We start from the raw sequence: 20,146 nt of genomic DNA, 5'->3' as shown, positions 1-20,146 counted from the left end.
GAAAACCAATTAATCCGTTCCGTAGGTCAGAAAAAAGTAAAAAAAATTCTTATCTGTTCAAAATTCTTTATAAAGTGCACTTTAAAGGCATAAATACTGTACAGGGACATGATTAAAAAACAATTTGTAAATGCATTGAAAACCAATTAATCCATTCGGGAGGTCAGAAAAAAGTAAAACAGTCTTTTATCTGTTCAAAACTCTTTATAAAGTGCACTTTAAAGGCATAAAGGGACATGATTAAAAAAACAAAATTTGTAAATGCATTGAAAACCAATTAATCCGTTCTGGAGGTCAGAAAAAGGTAAAAAGAAAAGTATTTTATCTGTTCAAAACTCTTTATAAAGTGCACTTTAACGGCATAAATACTGTACAGGGACATGATTAAAAAAAATTTGTAAATGCACTGAAAACCAATGAATCTGTTCGTATTGCGAAACAAATTCGTAAACCGAGCCGTTATTTTCAATGGATTTTCATTCGTAAACCGAAAATTACATTAACCGAGGCGCTCGTAAACCGAGGTACGCCTGTATACGTATATGACAATGACCTTGGCTATTCCAAACTACCTAAAACCACCCCCCATCCAAATTCCATGCAAAGAGCCTCCGGAGGACCCAACATCAGTAACGTTACATCTGTAACGATCCACCTATTCTCCAAAATGTGCAACAACCACAATTATAACAGTATTTACATATTGCCAATCAGTAACTGGACTCACACATTACAGGGCAGTGACTGGACTCACACATTACAGGGCAGTGACTGGACTCACATATTACAGGGCAGTGACTGGACTCACATATCGCAGGGCAGTGACTGGACTCACATATCACAGGGCAGTGACTGGACTCACATATTGCAGGGCAGTGACTGGACTCACATATCACAGGGCAGTGACTGGACTCACATATTGCAGGGCAGTGACTGGACTCACACATTACAGGGCAGTGACTGGACTCACACATTACAGGGCAGTGACTGGACTCACATATTACAGGGCAGTGACTGGACTCACATATTACAGGGCAGTGACTGGACTCACATATTACAGGGCAGTGACTGGACTCACATATTACAGGGCAGTGACTGGACTCACATATTACAGGGCAGTAACTGGACTCACACATTACAGGGCAGTGACTGGACTCACATATTACAGGGCAGTGACTGGACTCGCACATTACAGGGCAGTGACTGGACTCACACATTACAGGGCAGTGACTGGACTCACATATTACAGGGCAGTGACTGGACTCACACATTACAGGGCAGTGACTGGACTCACATTGCTGATCAGGATACAAACACTGCTGTCTGAGCTACCGGTAATAAAGACCCTCAAGACTGAGTGCAAGTGCAGGCCCAGGGCAGGCTACTCTCCAATCTTGGACACCAGGGATAAGGCAACCACCACTGGGACCTCAACACCATACACACCAGTGGTGTATTTAGGGTTTGTGCTGCCCTAGGCAACCCAAAGATCATCTGCCCCCACAGACATGAACAAACACCACCCCCCCTTCCCCCTTTAATGGAGAGAGCCTGACATTGACTAACAACACCCCTGCCGCCCACCTGGGACAGCCTTCCACTAACCCCCCCAGGGATAGAGAGAAAGACACTCATCTTCACAGCTCCGGACACCCCCGGGAAACAGAGTCGGGCTTTACATACACCATCAAGCAGCCCGCAGCCTCTCCGGAATCCCACCTGGTTCCCATGGCTCGCATGTCCCTTCTTCCATCCCTACATCTGGGGGGGAAGTGCTGTCCCCCCTGAAAAATGCAGCCCTAGGCACGTGCCTTGTTTGCCTTGTGGTAAATACGCCCCTGCACCACACCAGCCTTGCTGCCAACTCCAGATCAGGAGAATCAATACTGAAATAAAAGAAAAAGAAGAAGAAGGCGCAGCAGCCTAGTGCATTATCATAAGACTCTTTATTACATAAAACCAGATTCCAATGTACCCACAAAGGTACCAGCTATAGTGCATGCAACTTAATCCAGTCCCTGCGCTGAAATCCTGTTCATCAGCTTAGGCTGTGCCCTCGAATTCAGAGCTAACCAGAACCCCCTCACTGTAATCTATAGTATATATAATTGTACGATTGCTCAAACTGCCCAAAGTACAAGAGCCCACCCCTGGAGGGGCCACGTTCGCACAAGACACTCCATACGCATGTGCAGAACCACAATCCCGGACAGTTCTGCGGGGGTTAATGCATATCGAGTGCTAGAACATGGCCCTTCCCCTTCCAGGGCTGGGATCTTGTACTTTGTTCAATTGTTGTACAACTATTTATAAACTGCAGTGAGAGGGTTCTGGTTAGCCCTGAAGAAGAGCGCATCGCCCTTGAAACGCGTAAGCTATGCCCCGGTGGATGAACACGTTTCGGCGTTGGGACCGGACTGTGCTACATGCACTATATTGGGTATTGTTATGAAAACATTGGAGCTTGGTTTTATTTGATAAAGAGTCCTACGATGATGCACTAGGCCAGTGTGCCTTCTTCTTTTGCTTTTATTGCCAATCAGGAACTGTACTCACTTTGCTGAGCAGTAACTATATTCACATTGCTGAGCAGTAACTATATTCACATTGCTGAGCAGTAACTATATTCACATTGGTGAGTAGTATTTGTACTCACACTGCTTTACAGAAACTGTACAAACATTACTTATCAGCAACTATACTCACATTGCCAAGCAATATCTGTACTCACATTGCTGATCAGTAACTATACTCACACATTGCTGATCACTAACTGTACTCACATTGCTGATCATCAACTATACTCACACATTGCTGATCACTAACTGTAGTCACATTGCTGATCATCAACTATACTCGCACATTGCTGATCACTAACTGTACTCACATTGCTGATCATCAACTATACTCACATTGCTGATCATCAACTATACTCACACATTGCTGATCACTAACTGTACTCACATTGCTGATCATCAACTATACTCGCACATTGCTGATCACTAACTGTACTCACATTGCTGATCATCAACTATACTCACACATTGCTAATCATCAACTATACTCACACATTGCTAATCATCAACTATACTCACACATTGCTAATCAGTAACTGTGGTCACATTGCTGATCACTAACTGTAGTCACATTGCTGATCATCAACTATACTCACACATTGCTGATCACTAACTGTAGTCACATTGCTGATCATCAACTATACTCACACATTGCTGATCATCAACTATACTCACACATTGCTAATCAGTAACTATACTCACACATCGCTGATCACTAATTGTACTCACGTTGCCGATCAATATATGTACTCACATTGCTAATCAGTAACTGTACTCTCACAGTTTTGATCACTAACTGTACTCACGTTGCCGATCAATAAATGTAATCAAATTGTGGAGCAGTAACTGTAATCATGCACTGCCGAGCAGTAACTGTACTCTCACACGGCTGATAAGTAACTCTACTCACATTGTCGATCAATAACTGTACTCACATTGCTGATCAGCAGTTATACTTGCACATTGCTGAGCAGTTACTGTACTCTCACGTTGCTGATCAATAACTGTACTCACATTCCTGATCGCTAACTGTACTCACGTTGCCGATCAATAATGGCACTCACATTGCTGATCACTAATTGTACTCACGTTGCCGATCAATATATGTACTCACATTGTTGATCAGTAACTGTACTCTCACATTTCTGATCACTAACTGTATTCACGTTGCCGATCAATAACTGTACTCAAATTGTGGAGCAGTAACTGTACTCTCACACGGCTGATGAGTAACTCTACTCAAATTGCTGAACAATAACTGTTCTCACATTGCTGATCAGTAACTGTACTCACATTGCTGATCAGTAACTGTACTCTCACATGTCTGATCAATAACTGTACTCACATTGCTGATCAATAACTGTACTCACATTGCTGATCAGTAACTGTATTCACACACTGCTGATCAGTAATCGCGCTCTCACATTGCTGATCAGTAACCACACTCTCACATTGCTGATCAATAACTGTACTCACATTGCTGATCAATAACTGTACTCACATTGCTGATCAGTGACTGTATTCACACACTGCTGATCAGTAATCGCGCTCTCACATTGCTGATCAGTAACCACACTCTCACATTGCTGATCAATAACTGTACTCACATTGCTGATCAGTAACCACACTCTCAGATTGCTGATCAATAACTGTACTCACATTGCTGATCAGTAACCACACTCTCAGATTGCTGATCAATAACTGTACTCACATTGCTGATCCGTAACCACACACTCACATTGCTGATCAGTAACCACACTCTCACATTGCTGATCAGTAACCACACTCTCACATTGCTGATCAGTAACCACACTCTCACATTGCTGATCAGTAACCGCACTCTCAGATTGCTGATCAATAACTGCACTCTCACATTGCTGATCAGTAACCTCACTCACATTGCTGATCAGTAACCTCACTCTCACATTGCTGATCAATAACTGTACTCACATTGCTGATCAGTAACCACACTCTCACATTGCTGATCAGTAACTACTCTCGTGGCGCTGAGCAGGCAGCATTCCTCCAATAATTATCTTGTGAAAAGGACGTAAGTTTTTCCCTTTCTGACCTTCTTTTAGGATCCCATTCCACAGATTTACAACTGATCAAAATCCAGATCCCTAAATCCCTTCCTCCCTCCAGAATTCCGCCATTTCTGCAGTATTTTTATTTTCTGGCCTCCTCGGGAGATATCGGGAATGTCGTGTTTGGCTGTCAGCCACAAAAACGCGTAACAGCCATTTCCAGCTCCATCCTTCTGTTTTCTTCACAATATAACTTTGATACCAAATCCTGCGGAGTATAAATATCTGTGAATATAATACAGACATATGGAGCTCGATTCACAAAGCGAATGTACCAGGATAAGAATCCTTCTTTGCAGGAAAAATGATAGATATTTTCAGCGTAGTTCAATGAGGCCTGAAGTTTGCAGTCACGGGGGGTTCAAGAAAGATCTGTCTCCTTGGGCTGAAACTTTGTAAATTGAGCCCAATGTTCGAATGTTAGCTACATGAACCACCCAAATAGAAACTCTACACTGTTCCTGGAGAAAACGCCGCTCCAGCCAGTGTGGGTCACATGACCATGGGCATTTGGTCACATGTTATACGAAAACCTTTTTTGTGTCAGTCAATGCTTATAGCAAAATAAAGTCCACATAAATGAATCCTCTGTGTCCAACTTCAATATTCCCATAAATCCAGATCAGGTGTGTACCTCAAAAATTAAAATAGTGCATTACCTCAATAACAATCAGTATATACTTCAACCAATACACGCCCGGCCAATAGCCAAAAGGCGGCCGCAAAATGTACTGGATTTCCGGGTTGGACGCCAAATGGCATCCTCCCGCACATGCGCACTTTTTGCGCTTGCAGAGCCGCGCAGCGGCGCGATCTGTCACCGGCCGTGTACCTCGGACACGGCCGATGACAGATCTGAGTGTCGGCCCCCCGTTGCCGGTACCATGTGACCTGCTGTGACCAATCACAGCAGGTCACATGACAGTTGTATACAATGGATGGCTTCATTCATGCCATCCATTGTATACTAGTGTCTAGCTGTGAATGGTCACAGCTAATCACATGCCCATGTCATGTGATTAGCTGTGGCCAAATCACAGCTAAGCACAAAAAAAAACAAAACCCTGAATGAATCGATGTCATTCCAGTAAATGCTTGCTTATAGCAAAGTAATTCTTTGCTATAAGCAAAGTGTGTAAAAAACAAAAAACAAAAACTGATCACTTCCCCAAAGTAGTACAGTGTTACTATGGTAATATTGTACTACTTTGGATATAGTTAAATATGAAAAAAAAATCTTAAAAAAAGAAAAAAAAGGTAATAAAAAATAAAAATAATAAAACAAATATAAAAAAATAAATAAAAACATACATTTTTTTTTCATACTGTCACCAGTCAGTGTCCCTGATCACCGCCATGCCAGTTATATGATGACGCTGTACTGCACTGGTGACAGTGTGTAAAAAAAAAATAGTGAAAATAATTTTTTGCATTTTTTTCATTTTCCGAAAAATTATGACAAAAAAAATACAACTTCAAAAAACTTGCCATGCTTCTTATGAAGTACGTCGGACTGTCTACTCTGCAAAAAGGGGTCATTTGGGAGATATCTGTACTGTCCTGACATTTGGGGGATATCTGTCCTGTTCTGACATTTGGGGGGATATCTGTACTGTCCTGACATTCGGGTGATATCTGTAGTGTTCTGACATTTGGGGGATATCTGTACTGTCCTGACATTTGGGGGATATCTGTACTGTCCTGACATTTGGGGGATATCTGTACTGTTCTGACATTTGGGGGATATCTGTACTGTCCTGACATTTGGGGGATATCTGTCCTGTCCTGACATTTGGGGGATATCTGTCCTGTCCTGACATTTGGGGGATATCTGTACTGTTCTGACATTTGGGGGATATCTGTCCTGTCCTGACATTTGGGGGATATCTGTCCTGTCCCTACATTTGGGGGATATCTGTCTTGTTCTGACATTTGGGGGATATCTGTACTGTCCTGACATTTGGGGGATATCTGTACTGTCCTGACATTTGGGGGATATCTGTACTGTTCTGACATTTGGGGGATATCTGTCCTGTTCTGACATTTGGGGGATATCTGTACTGTTCTGACATTTGGGGGATATCTGTACTGTCCTGACATTTGGGGGGTATCTGTACTGTTCTGACATTTGGGGGATATCTGTGCTGTTCTGACATTTGGGGGGATATCTGTACTGTCCTGACATTCTTGGACCTCAAGAAATTAGATTGGCTGTCAGTACTTCAGGATTGATCAATATTCAGATATATACCATAGTTTGTGAACTCTATAACTTTCCTACAAACTAAATAATACATCCTAATTTGGGTTATTTTCACCAAAGACATGTAGCAGAATACATCTCGGCCTAAATTTATGAAGAACAATTATTTATTTGCAAACTTTTATAACAGAAACAAAGAAAAACGTGTTTTTTTTCAAAATTTTCGGTATTTTTTTGATAATTTAGCAAAAAATAAAAACCCCAGCGGTGATTAAATACCACCAAAAGAAAGCTCTAGTTGTGTGAAGAAAATGATAAAATTTTAGTTTGGGTACAATGTTGTATGACCGCGCAATTGTCATTCAAAGTGTGAGAGCGCTGAAACCTGAAAAATGGCCTGGGCAGCAAGGTGTAAAATTGCCCGGTATTCAAATGGTTAACAACCAATAAGTATATAGTTATAACAAATAAGTGCAAAAACAAACCAAGATTCAAAACGTGAGTAACACGTGAATCATGAGATCACTCGGTGTACACTATAAATGAATAAATATAAATAAATGTGAAAAAACAGTGTACACTCATAAACCAAAAAAAAATATAAAAAAAACAAACAAACAAAAAACAAAAATATAAATCAATAAATCAAATACATTAAATAAAATAAAAAATGATAAATAAATATAAAATAATAAAATCAATAAAATGGTGAACACTCCGTGAACACTTCTATAGAGCTAAAATGCGTACAGTTACCCTCTCAAGAGGTAATTTCAAGCCATAACAGAGAACAATCAGGTGTTGTAGTCACTTCTCAGACTCCTACTCCAGAATGCTGTGTATGGGGTTCCAATCCTTAGGGAAAGCCCTTGAGACTCCATCATCCTCATGCAAATAGAGAGAGAGGCCCATGTAGCAAAACATAGTGGGTAATAAAACATTTAATTGTAGTGCTTACATTGGGGATAACAAAAATCAGCAATATATTCCCATGACTCAGCCTGAGCAGCTTCCTGGAACGTTAGTATTGCCTTTTCCAACAGTCAAGATGGCCGCTCCACCACTTCCGGTTTACGGAATTACGTCAGATGTTACATTCTCTGAAGCGTTTCGTCACTTCCGGACTTCTTCTGAAGGGATCTGGTCATATGATTTCTTGTAAATGGGAGCAATAGCCAATTGTAACTCTGATCCTCCCCTTTGAACAGAGATCAGAAGGCCTTTTGGTCATGTGACCTGCACAAGTGGGCGCCCGGAAAAGCATTTTAGAAAATTTTATATTTTTTTTTTTATATACATCCCGGCAGGACTTTAGATTTATATTAATGTTCAGGTTGAGGTCTACCGTAATACGGAGTCTGTTTATTTCAAGGCATTGTGATAACACATTGTGGAACTGAAATTGTTCTCCTTCTCCAAGCTTCTCCGGCTAACCGTTGTCTTTGTCCTACAGGCTTGGTGATGTCGGCCATCACAGTGATCATCCTGGTCCTTTATTTTGCTATTGATTCCTTCGTTGTCCAGAAAAGGCAATGGTTGCCCGAGTGCACTCCCATTTACATCCAGTACTTTGTGAAATTCTTCATCATCGGTGTCACTGTGCTAGTTGTAGCTGTCCCTGAGGGCCTCCCCCTGGCTGTAACCATTTCTCTGGCATATTCTGTTAAAGTAAGTCTTTTTCACTCAAGTGATTCATGTCCAATGTCCCGTCTGAGTCTCCTGTTCACTGACAACAACACCAATGCTACTTTATTACAGAAAATGATGAAAGACAACAATTTAGTACGACATTTAGATGCCTGTGAGACTATGGGCAACGCCACGGCAATTTGCTCCGATAAAACTGGAACCTTGACAACCAATCGAATGACTGTGGTTCAGGCCTACGTTGGAGATGTCCACTACAAGGAGATCCCAGACCCCGATGGTCTTCCAGCCAAAACTTTAGATGTTCTAGTGAATGCCATTGCCATCAACAGTGCATACACATCCAAAGTCCTGGTAAAGTCAAGTTATTGTGCCGTCTCTGAAATGAATGCCAGGAAAACTTGTATCTGGTGCTTCTAAACGACTAAATAATTGTCCTTTGGATAATCCCAGGCTGGGGTGGTGTTTGATGCTTTATTTAGTCCTCACAAATGAGAAGGGAAGCTAAAGTTTTATTATTTTAGATCGTCTCTCTCTCTCTTTTATATATAGTATATATTAATAGGCAATTTTTGGATCACAGATAAAGGATTTCCAGAGCATTATGGGTTAGCCAAAGAGACAGCACCGCAGGTTGCTTTGAATGCTGTTTTTCAAGCTCCGTGGTAAGGGATTGGTCATCGTTCTGATGACTATAAACCTCAGCTTGAGTTACTGAGTTATGTGAACAAGGGACTTTACAGCAAAGTGAGAGTCTGAAAGATGAGAAAATGTTTCCTTGAATTGTCTATATGCAACATTTTTAATGTAGAAGCCTTGTCACTGTAACAATTCACCTTCTCACAAGCTTGTAACTATATCAAGCCTTAGAACAAAGGGGGAGCAAACAATCACTGGCCTGGAAAGTCTTCATATAATAATACGAGAACCTACTTGTATAATGGCAGCCTAAAGTGATAATAAAATCCAATTTAAAAAAAAGGGTCATACTTACCTACTCCCTGCAATGATATTGCACAGACAGCACCCTCTCCTGCTCTTCTGGCAGCCGGCGCAATCAGCTTTTTCCCTGCACCAGTTGCCTCCGTAGCAAGCTGAGTACTTGTGCACTCCCGAGCTGAGCTATGTGCATCCATAGACACACACACAGTGCCAGTAAGCCATACCCCTGTTCTCTTCTCACAGTAGTTTGACTGACAGCAACAGGAGACTATGGCTCCACTGCCTTCAGTTTCTGCTGTAAAATCAGGAAGTGAATTGAACAATGCTGGAGCCAGGGACAGCACTGGAGCGGTGGTAGGAGCCAGGTAAGTGTTTAGGCATGGGGAGCTAAGACAGATAGAGGGTTGTTTTTACTGTAGTGCAGAGAATGCTTTAAAATAGTGGTCTCCAAACTGCAGCCCATGGGCTGGATTTGGCCCTATGCTTGCCTTTATCCAGCCCTTGGGGCACCATGCCATCCACTTACACAAACGATGGGGCGCCATTCCTCCCACAGTCACCAGTAATGTGGCACTATTCCTGCCACAGACACAAATGATGGGGCACCATTCCTCCCAGACACAAATGATGGGGCACCTTTCCTCCCACAGACACAAATGATGGGGCACCATTCCTCCCACAGACACCAGTAATGGGGCACCATTCCTCCCACAGACAAAAATGAGGGGGCACCATTCCTCCCACAGATGCCAGTAATGGGGCACCATTCCTTCCACAGACACAAATTTTGGGGCATCATTCCTCCCACAGACACCAGTAATGGGACACCATTCCTCTCACAGACACCAGTAATGGGACACTATTCCTCTCACAGACACCAGTAATGGGGCACCATTCCTCCCACATACACAAATGATGGGGCACCATTCCTCCCACAAACACCAGTAATGGGGCACCATTCCTCCAACAGACACCAGTAATGGGGCACCATTCCTCCCACATACACAAATGATGGGGCACCATTCCTCCCACATACACAAATGATGGGGCACTATTCCTCCCACTGATACCAATGAGGGGGCACCATTCCTCCCACAGACACCAGTAATGGGGCACTATTCCTCTCACAGACACCAGTAATGGGGCACCATTCCTCCCACATACACAAATGATGGGGCACCATTCCACCCACAGACACAAATGATGGGGCACCATTCCTCCCACAGACACAAATGATGGGGCACCATTCCTCCCACAAACACCAGTAATGGGGCACCATTCCTCCAACAGACACCAGTAATGGGGCACCATTCCTCCCACATACACAAATGATGGGGCACCATTCCTCCCACATACACAAATGATGGGGCACCATTCCACCCACATACACAAATGATGGGGCACCATTCCTCCCACAGACACAAATGATGGGGCACCATTCCTCCCACAAACACCAGTAATGGGGCACTATTCCTCCAACAGACACCAGTAATGGGGCACCATTCCTCCCACATACACAAATGATGGGGCACCATTCCTCCCACATACACAAATGATGGGGCACCATTCCTCCCACATACACAAATGATGGGGCACTATTCCTCCCACTGATACCAATGAGGGGGCACCATTCCTCCCACAGACACCAGTAATGGGGCACTATTCCTCTCACAGACACCAGTAATGGGGCACCATTCCTCCCACATACACAAATGATGGGGCACCATTCCACCCACAGACACAAATGATGGGGCACCATTCCTCCCACAGACACAAATGATGGGGCACCATTCCTCCCACAAACACCAGTAATGGGGCACCATTCCTCCAACAGACACCAGTAATGGGGCACCATTCCTCCCACATACACAAATGATGGGGCACCATTCCTCCCACATACACAAATGATGGGGCACCATTCCACCCACATACACAAATGATGGGGCACCATTCCTCCTACAGACACAAATGATGGGGCACCATTCCTCCCACAGACACAAATGATGGGGCACCATTCCTCCCACAAACACCAGTAATGGGGCACTATTCCTCCAACAGACACCAGTAATGGGGCACCATTCCTCCCACATACACAAATGATGGGGCACCATTCCTCCCACATACACAAATGATGGGGCACCATTCCTCCCACATACACAAATGATGGGGCACTATTCCTCCCACTGATACCAATGAGGGGGCACCATTCCTCCCACAGACACCAGTAATGGGGCACTATTCCTCTCACAGACACCAGTAATGGGGCACCATTCCTCCCACATACACAAATGATGGGGCACCATTCTTCCCACATACACAAATGATGGGGCACCATTCCACCCACAGACACAAATGATGGGGCACCATTCCTCCCACAGACACAAATGATGGGGCACCATTCCTCCCACAAACACCAGTAATGGGGCACCATTCCTCCAACAGACACCAGTAATGGGGCACCATTCCTCCCACATACACAAATGATGGGGCACCATTCCACCCACATACACAAATGATGGGGCACCATTCCTCCTACAGACACAAATGATGGGGCACCATTCCTCCCACAGACACAAATGATGGGGCACCATTCCTCCCACAAACACCAGTAATAGGGCACTATTCCTCCAACAGACACCAGTAATGGGGCACCATTCCTCCCACATACACAAATGATGGGGCACCATTCCACCCACATACACAAATGATGGGGCACCATTCCTCTCACAGACGCAAATGATGGGGCACCATTCCTCCTACAGAAACCAATGATGGGGCACCATGACCATTCCTCCCATAAACACAAACGAGGGGGGGGCACCATTCCTATTTTGAGTACCAATAATAGGGCACTATTCCTTCCACTAAAGCTATGATGGGGCGCTGTTTGCTCTCACTGACACCACAGCGTTTTCTAATCTCACTGGCAATGATCTGGCCCCACTAAGGCCTCAAGGTCAGTAAACTGGCCCTTTTTTCAGAAAATTTGGAGACCCCTGCATTAAGCTAAAAATCATTTAGTCTTTAGAACCACCCAAACTGAGAAAGGAAGCATTTCTAGGGGTATCTCTGTGGTGGATCACACGTAATGATATACATGGATCTTCTCACCTGGTGGAATGGGTGTTCTGACACATACATGGCAAACAACTAAAAAAGGTTTGTGCTTTCTCACAAGCTAGGGGTGATAACACAATAGCAATACAGCCAGTGGTGACGTCACTAAAGAATCTGTTTAAGTATGTAAACCTAATACCCCAAATATATGGTTGGATGGACATTATCCAAAGGACAAAGCTGGCAAAATGGATTAATGATAAGCTATCTGTATTATCAGTTATATTTTATATATATATATATATATATATATATATATATATATATATATAGTGCAAAAGTTTTAGGCAGGTGTGAAATAGGCTGTAAATGAAGAATGCTTTCAGAAATAGAAGTGTTATTAGTTTATTTTTATCAGTTGACATAATGGAAGTAAATGAGGAGAATAGAAATCCAAATTAAATCAATATTCAGTGTGACCACCCTTTGCTTTCATACCAGCATCAACTCTTCCGGGTACACTTACACACAGTTTTTGAAGGAACTCAGCAGGTGGGTTGTTTGACATCTTGGAGAGCTAAGCACAGATCTTCTGTGGATGTTGGCTGCTTTAAAGCCTTCTGTCTCCTCATGTCATCCCAGACAGACTTCATGATGGTGAGATCGGGGCTCTGTGGGGGCCAAATCATCCCTTCCAGGACCCCTTGTTCTTCTTTAAGCTGAAGATAGTTCAGTCCCTTGGCTGTATGGTTGGGGTCGTTTTCCTGCTGTAGAATAAATTTGTGGCAAATCACATATCTCCCTGATGGTATGGAATGATGGATAAGTATCTGTTTGTATTTCTCAGCATTGAGAACACCATTGATCCTGACAAAATCTTCAACTCTATTTGCAGAAATGCAGCCCCAAACATGCAAGGAACCTCCACCGTGCTTCACAGTTGCCTGCAGACACTCATTATTGTACCACTCTCCAGTCCTTCGCCAACAAACAGCCTCCTGCTACAGCCAAATACTTAAAATTTTGACTCATTAGTCCAGAGTACCTGCTGCCATCTTTATGCACCCTAATTCCTATGTTTTCCTTGCATATTTGAGTCGCATACCCTTGTTTCCATATCGAAGGTATGGCCTTTTGGCCACAATTCTTTCATGAAGACCACTTCTGGCTGGACTTCCCTGGACAGTAGATAGGTGCACCTGGGTCCCACTGGTTTCCCCCAGTTCTGTGCTGATGGCACTGCAGGACATCTTCCAATGTGGAAGGGAAGTAATCATGATGTGTCTTTCAACTGCGTCTACAGTCCTCAACGTTGCCCATTTCTTTGTGCTTCTTCAAAAGAACTTGATTAATTGAACTGATGATTTCTGAAGACAAAAGGTAGTCACACCAAATACTGATTTGATTTAGATTTGTCTTCTGTTCACTCACTCTACAGTTTGCAAATGAATAAAAATAAACCATTAAAATATATATTTTTGAAAGCATTGTTACTTCACAGCATTTCTTCATACCTGCCTATAACTTTTGCACAGTAACTACTATATATATTCTATTCAGAAAGTGAGTTTCTCATTATTTTGATCTTCTTGCTCAGCCAGCGGAAAAGGACGGTGGTCTCCCAAGGCAAGTCGGCAATAAAACAGAATGCGGTTTGTTAGGATTTGTGTTGGATCTAAAGCGAGACTACCAGGGAGTGCGCAATATCATACCGGAGGAGAAGCTGTACAAAGTGTACACCTTTAATTCTGTCAGGAAATCCATGAGCACTGTCGTTAAACTGGAGGACGGAAGTTTCCGCATGTACAGCAAAGGAGCCTCAGAGATCATTCTGAAAAAGTAAGCCGGTGACTTGTCTGCTCATACCATAGCTTTCTAGGCACCGCAGAACAGGCGACTTCATCATCTTATGTTTTGTAGGTGTTCGAAAATCCAGAATTCAGCCGGAGAGACCAGACTTTTCAGGCCCAGAGATCGAGATGAGATGGTAAAAAAGGTGATAGAACCCATGGCCTGCGATGGACTCAGGACAATCTGCATTGCCTACCGGGATTTTAGTCAGAGTCCAGAGCCGGACTGGGACAACGAGAATGATATAGTGACGGATCTGACATGCATCGCTGTTGTCGGCATTGAAGATCCTGTCAGGCCAGAGGTAAAGTATGTACCTTGTTTGAAAACTGTTTCCTTTTCTTCACTGAAATCAAAGTAAAAATGGATGTGATTTTTTTTATAAAAAGAATGTGAATGATAGGATTTTTGTAGTCATTGTAAAAATTTGTTTCTTGGAAACCCTTGAGGGACTTAGGAAGCCTTTCACTTTCAGGATATAATGTATACTACAGGGCGATTAAAATTTGGCAAAGGGAAACTGGGTTTCTTTAAGATTCCTTTGGGTCCCGGGAGCAGCGGTTCCAGTTGGCGATGCTGCATCCAGGTGACCCTGGCGGCTATCATGGGTCAAGCAGAGTCTTTTTAAGTTGCTGCCCCTGGGTTTTGGCACACATTTGCAAAGGGCTAGTGGAGGGAGAGCCTACCTGTCAGGGGCAACACAAGCGACAGGGAGAGGTTCCGGAGGAGTAGGGAAAGCTCAGGGCTTACGCCTGTGACTTCAGCAAGCTCCCCTTTGGGTTAGAGCAGCCAGGCTGCATTCCGTCTGACACAGAACCGGACCCCGACTGCACTTGGGTATTTCCATTATAATACCGCTTCCCCGTCTGAACACCGACCACGGACACCACCGCTGACCATACTAGACTAGACAACACCAGCCTTGAAATAAATCAGGAAATAGACTACTTTATTTTAACACAGATACAAGATATATACATTGAAGAGAACAATTCCCCCCTCCCTGCATAATGACACAGGGCAGGGCAAACCACATCTAGCAACAAGAGACACATCAGCACACCCCCCCACCAAGCCAATACACAAACACATACATCCCATAATAGTTTGCTCCCAAGCAAGACACACAATAGAACAATGGGATGCACCACATATCATTAAACAATCAACAACCCTCCACCCCAATATGAGGACATTTCACCCTGTACCCCTAACAGGCACAGGGTGACTTACACATAATAGGGATATGGGCAGCTGAGACAGGGGTCTCCCCACCACTCCAAAGTGAGCTGGGTTCCATGGGCCCCCCACCCAAAAGTGACTCCCGTCACACCGTCCTCTTTGGCAGGCACTGTCTTTAGTTCAGGCCTACTCACCGCTGACTCTCCGCTCCATTGACTGTTAGTTCCTGGTAGGGTGAGCTCTCCCGCTGGGCAGTTGTTCTGTTTTGCAAATTCTACAATACATTGTTTCCTGCATCCAGAGCCTCTGTATGTTTACTGCTGCACCTACCCAACAAGCGTGGGACCTATGTTCCTTGATGAGATTAAAGAAAAGGATTTTATTTATTGTCCTTTGAGAGACACAGTATTGTAGAATAGTCTATGGCAAGTGGGTTATACACACATGATGTTTGGACTCTGGCAACCATCATGCTTCATTTTCCGGCTAGTGTCCTAGGAGGTTGGATGTCTTTTCCTCAGCTCTGCTGTGACAAACTCTAATTTCTTCTTTTCCACCATTTTTTTTCTTTTCAATCAAGATATATTGCTTTTTCTACAGTAGCTTCATTCAAGACCTCAAAGATGCTGCCTGAACTTGGCTGCATAGTGGCTATCAGGATCCTCAGCATTTGCCTTGAAGGCTATACCCGAACCCTGCTGGGCTGAAGATTGCCTTTGTGTACTGTGTTGTCAGCTGCAGGGCATTTTTTTCCCTAGTCTAGGACTGCAGCACAGTCCCTATTGAAATGTTCTTAGTGATTAAAACCATATAGGCTTTTGACTACCATATTCAGACTCCGGTTTTTACCTGATTTATGGCTGTCAACACTTGAATTTATTTGTGTTTTACCACAATGTATCCTTTCCAACTTCAAAGTGTGGTACAGCCTATGTGGAGTTATTTCTCATTGTTAGGTTTGCATTCCTTTGGATGCTTGAGGCTTCCATCCCCTCTGTAGGGATCTTCCAGTTAGCTGTTTCTACAGGAATCAGTTTCTAAACCATTGGTATTTTGTATTTTTTACCTTGGCATAGAACCCTAAGCTATTCTAAATATTTTTGCTAAAAAGGTCAGAATCCTTCTCCCAAGCAGTTTCCTGCATCAGTGTCAGGAGTGTGTAATGCTCCTGTTCCTTGACAGCTGCTGGTGTCATTCCAGCATCCAGGTTTTGGCTGAGCTTCACTCTCTTTGTCTGGGTGATTGATGTAGACAGCCTCTGGGTGGAGACCAAACCTGTTTTAAGCCAGCCAAGCCCGCAGTCTCATGCTTGTGATAGTGTTTGTAACTCATGCTTCCAATTTCTCTGCATTGTTCCCATGTCTAGACCTGCATCTTAGCCCTGCCCTGCCAGCTTGTATGGGTTGCCTTGTTGATGACCTTGGATCGGATTTAGACCACACTGAGAACTCTGCCTGCCTTTTGACCACGGATTGACTCTGGGGATTCTTTGTACTCTGCCTGCTTTGGAGATAGACTATCACTAGACCACTCTCCCTGGTTGCCAACTGCAAGTACCTGTTCGCTGTGCTTGGGTTGCATCTTTCCCGGCATGGTAGCCAGGCACTATAGCATTGTGTATAAGACCTGGAGGCAACTGAGTACTGGTAGGCATGCTTGCCCTATGGAAAAGGGGGCTGCTATAAGTGAAGGTCGCAGCAACCAGCCAAAGTGCTTGACCACCTACGTTAGGAGTAGACCTGACAATAAGGGTGTAAAAAATGTTACCTTCATGGAAACATCACATCCCATTCGATTGCCCTCCCAAGAGATTGTTTGGGACTACTTTTACGAATGTCTATGCTGACCTTACTTCCATTTGTATTTTGTCTCATTACACTATGGGAGTACTTATTCTAAGGTTGTGTCCTTCTTACAAGGAAACATCCTTTACTACATTTCCTGTACTTTCCTGAAGGTCATCTAACAATGCAGTCCATTTCATTAGTAGGGTGATGTAATCCAACAGCTTTAGGAGCATTTCATTTTTCATTCCTCTTTCTTGTGCTCCTAGCAGATTCCTAACCCTGGTTTCTCTGAGGTGGGTTCTGCTCATCACATCTAAATATACTAATTCTTTAAATTATAAATATATTGTTTACTTGATAAAACTGGCTTTCTTATGCCTGTCACATTCCCAAATTAATTAGAATGTTTAAGGCATTGATCATCTCATCCTCCTGCTTATTATTTTGTTGACCTTTTGGTTTTACAATTTCACTTACCCCTATCTGATGTGGGTTTTTGTTACCACTCCTCTTTTTCTTTTTAGGATTGCCCTAACGTCATGGGTTGTAGATACATAGGGGGTTATTTACCAAAGTAACTTAAACTCTAAACTGGAGAGTGCAAAACCTGGTATAGCGCTGCATAGAAACCAATCAGCTTCCAGGTTTTATTGCCAAAGCTTAATTGAACAAGCTGAGGTTGGAAGGTGGCCATGCACAGCTGCACCAGATTCTGAGTGATCCAGTTTTTGTAAAATCTCCCCTTTTTATCTACGTTTCTGACTGATATCTAGTCATTTTCTTGTTGTCTGGGCATACTTTGTTCGTCCTTGCTTCTCTTACCTTGAATTTAAGGAGTTGGTTTTAAAACGCTAAGGCCTTCACAGCAATATTTCTTTTTGATTGATGTATCTGTGGGCTATTTTCCTTTTCCTGCTTGGTTACTTCTATCCCTCATGGTGGATGTTAGGTTATCTTCCACATTGTTAGTAAAGGCTCATTGCTCCTTCATGGACCAGTTTTCTCTCAGAAATTGTTAGTCATGGTGTGGAATATCAGGTTGATTTTACATGTCTTTAGTTGACAATGTCCTTTTCCACCTTGGTGGTTGTTACTCATCAATGCTTTTTCTGGCATTCATACTAGTTAAATTTCACATGTGTTTTTCTTCTAGCACCTTTGCCCACCCCTCAGTTTGACTGCTTTTGGATGTCCCATATGTTAGACTGTTCTAAAATCCCTTGTCCCTCAATGGACAATAAAGAAAATAAAATTTTTGCAGTTATTGTGAAGTCTTCTTGGAGTCTATTGAGGGACACAGCTCCTCTGTGTTTTTGGCCTTATGCACCTCTTGCTCACAGAACTGAGACATGCCAGTTGGGGATGGGGTTATATAGGGCCTGGTTTAACATTTTTACCAGTGTCCAAACCTCCTGTAGACAGAAGTATATCTCATATGTAACAGAATATTCTACAATCCAGTAACCCTTAAATCTACTCCAAGGAAAATATTTTCTGGTACTAAAATATTTATTGGGGAGTGCAAAAATCCTATTTTGTGTGTTGTCCATTAAGGGACATAGGAAGACTTTCACTTTTGGGATATAAAAGGGGTGGCAACACAGCAAACAAAATGCTACCAGGCATAAGAAACAGCAGAGAACTAGGCCCTGCCTGCAGCTCAAGGAGCCATCTGAAGGACCTGAAAGCTGCAACTTTCATCTGGTAAAACTTAGAGAACGGAAGACCAGAATGGCAGCCTTGCATATCTGGGAAAAAGTAGCTTGAAGCCAAAAACCCCAAGAAGCATTTACAGATGTAGTTGTGCGGGCTTTAACAGGAAAGCGTGGAACCCGATCCATGAGACCGTAAGCTTGAATGATAGCCTGTCGGAGTCACCTAGAGATAGCAGAACAAGAATCTGGTGTAACCTTACAGGGAACACCTTCGATGACAAACAGGAAAACAGTCTTTCTGAAAGCAGTGATTACGAGACACTCTTGCACAGCCCAAACCACATCTAGAACCACACAAATGGAGGGAAAATATCCATTTTATCCAGAGTTCAAGTCCAAGAGCAATGAGGATCACCAGAATGCCCCCCATCTTGGTTCTCCAATGAAGATGCAAAGTAGGATTCAGGGATGAAAAGGAATAGATCAGGCTCTGCTGATCCCATGAAGTCCACAAAGCATCCACTGCTTCTGCAAGAGGATCCCTGGACACATCCATCTTCCCCCACCTACAACACAGGTCCTGGAACTCCTCCAGATGATGAGGAAATCTGCCTGTCAATTGTCCATACCTGAGATGTACACAACATACAAGACAGGAATGTAAAGAAAAGGATCCAATTTCTTGTCACAGCAGAAGCAGCAGTGGGGAGATGCTTCCTTGATGCTAAATGGTGGGAACAAAAGAGGATGCATTGCTCCATCCAGTGGATGACATCACTCAGGCCCACAGTGTTAACCTTGCCTGTGGTGGAAAAGGTGCCCATTGGCTATGTGTTGAGGTAGCTGGTAATTGGCCCATCTGGCTTACTCATAAAGTGAGTCATCAGAGACAGGGAGCGATCCACTGCCAATGTTTATCCAGAACGTTGTCTGGACAGTACCCAAAGCTTGCTTCCAGGCTATCCCCTCAATATCCAGTCCAGCCTTCCAAAAGCCAAGCCCAAGACAACCACTGTAGAAAGTTGTGATTGCAGGAGCAAGCTTCAACAGTGATGTAGAAAAGAGTCTTGATTAAAGAAAAAAAACAAATTCAGGAGCAAGAAAAAAAATGCTAATAAAAATAGTTAGTCTTGCACACTAGCAAAAAACGGAGGCATGC

At 43.4% G+C, this 20,146-nt stretch overlaps 1 protein-coding gene across 9 annotated transcripts in view; it reads left to right on the top strand.

The window, feature by feature from the left end:
- ATP2B2 (ATPase plasma membrane Ca2+ transporting 2) overlaps positions 1-20,146 on the top strand; it is a 161,877-nt gene that overhangs the window by 82,484 nt on the left and 59,247 nt on the right. For all 9 annotated transcript variants that reach the window (XM_089689766.1, XM_089689764.1, XM_089689770.1 and 6 more), the window contains 4 exons: positions 8,320-8,534; positions 8,625-8,867; positions 14,110-14,351; positions 14,433-14,667. In XM_089689766.1, coding sequence (XP_089545892.1) covers positions 8,320-8,534; positions 8,625-8,867; positions 14,110-14,351; positions 14,433-14,667 — 935 coding nt within the window. The remainder of the gene's footprint in view (positions 1-8,319; positions 8,535-8,624; positions 8,868-14,109; positions 14,352-14,432; positions 14,668-20,146) is intronic.

This window comes from Staurois parvus, unplaced genomic scaffold (assembly GCF_062004578.1).
Source record: "Staurois parvus isolate SC_StPar_1 unplaced genomic scaffold, SC_StPar_1.0 ptg000496l, whole genome shotgun sequence".
Taxonomy (NCBI): Eukaryota; Metazoa; Chordata; class Amphibia; order Anura; family Ranidae; genus Staurois; species Staurois parvus.
Note: the sequence above shows the minus strand (reverse complement) of the source record. Positions and strands in the feature narration are given on the sequence as shown.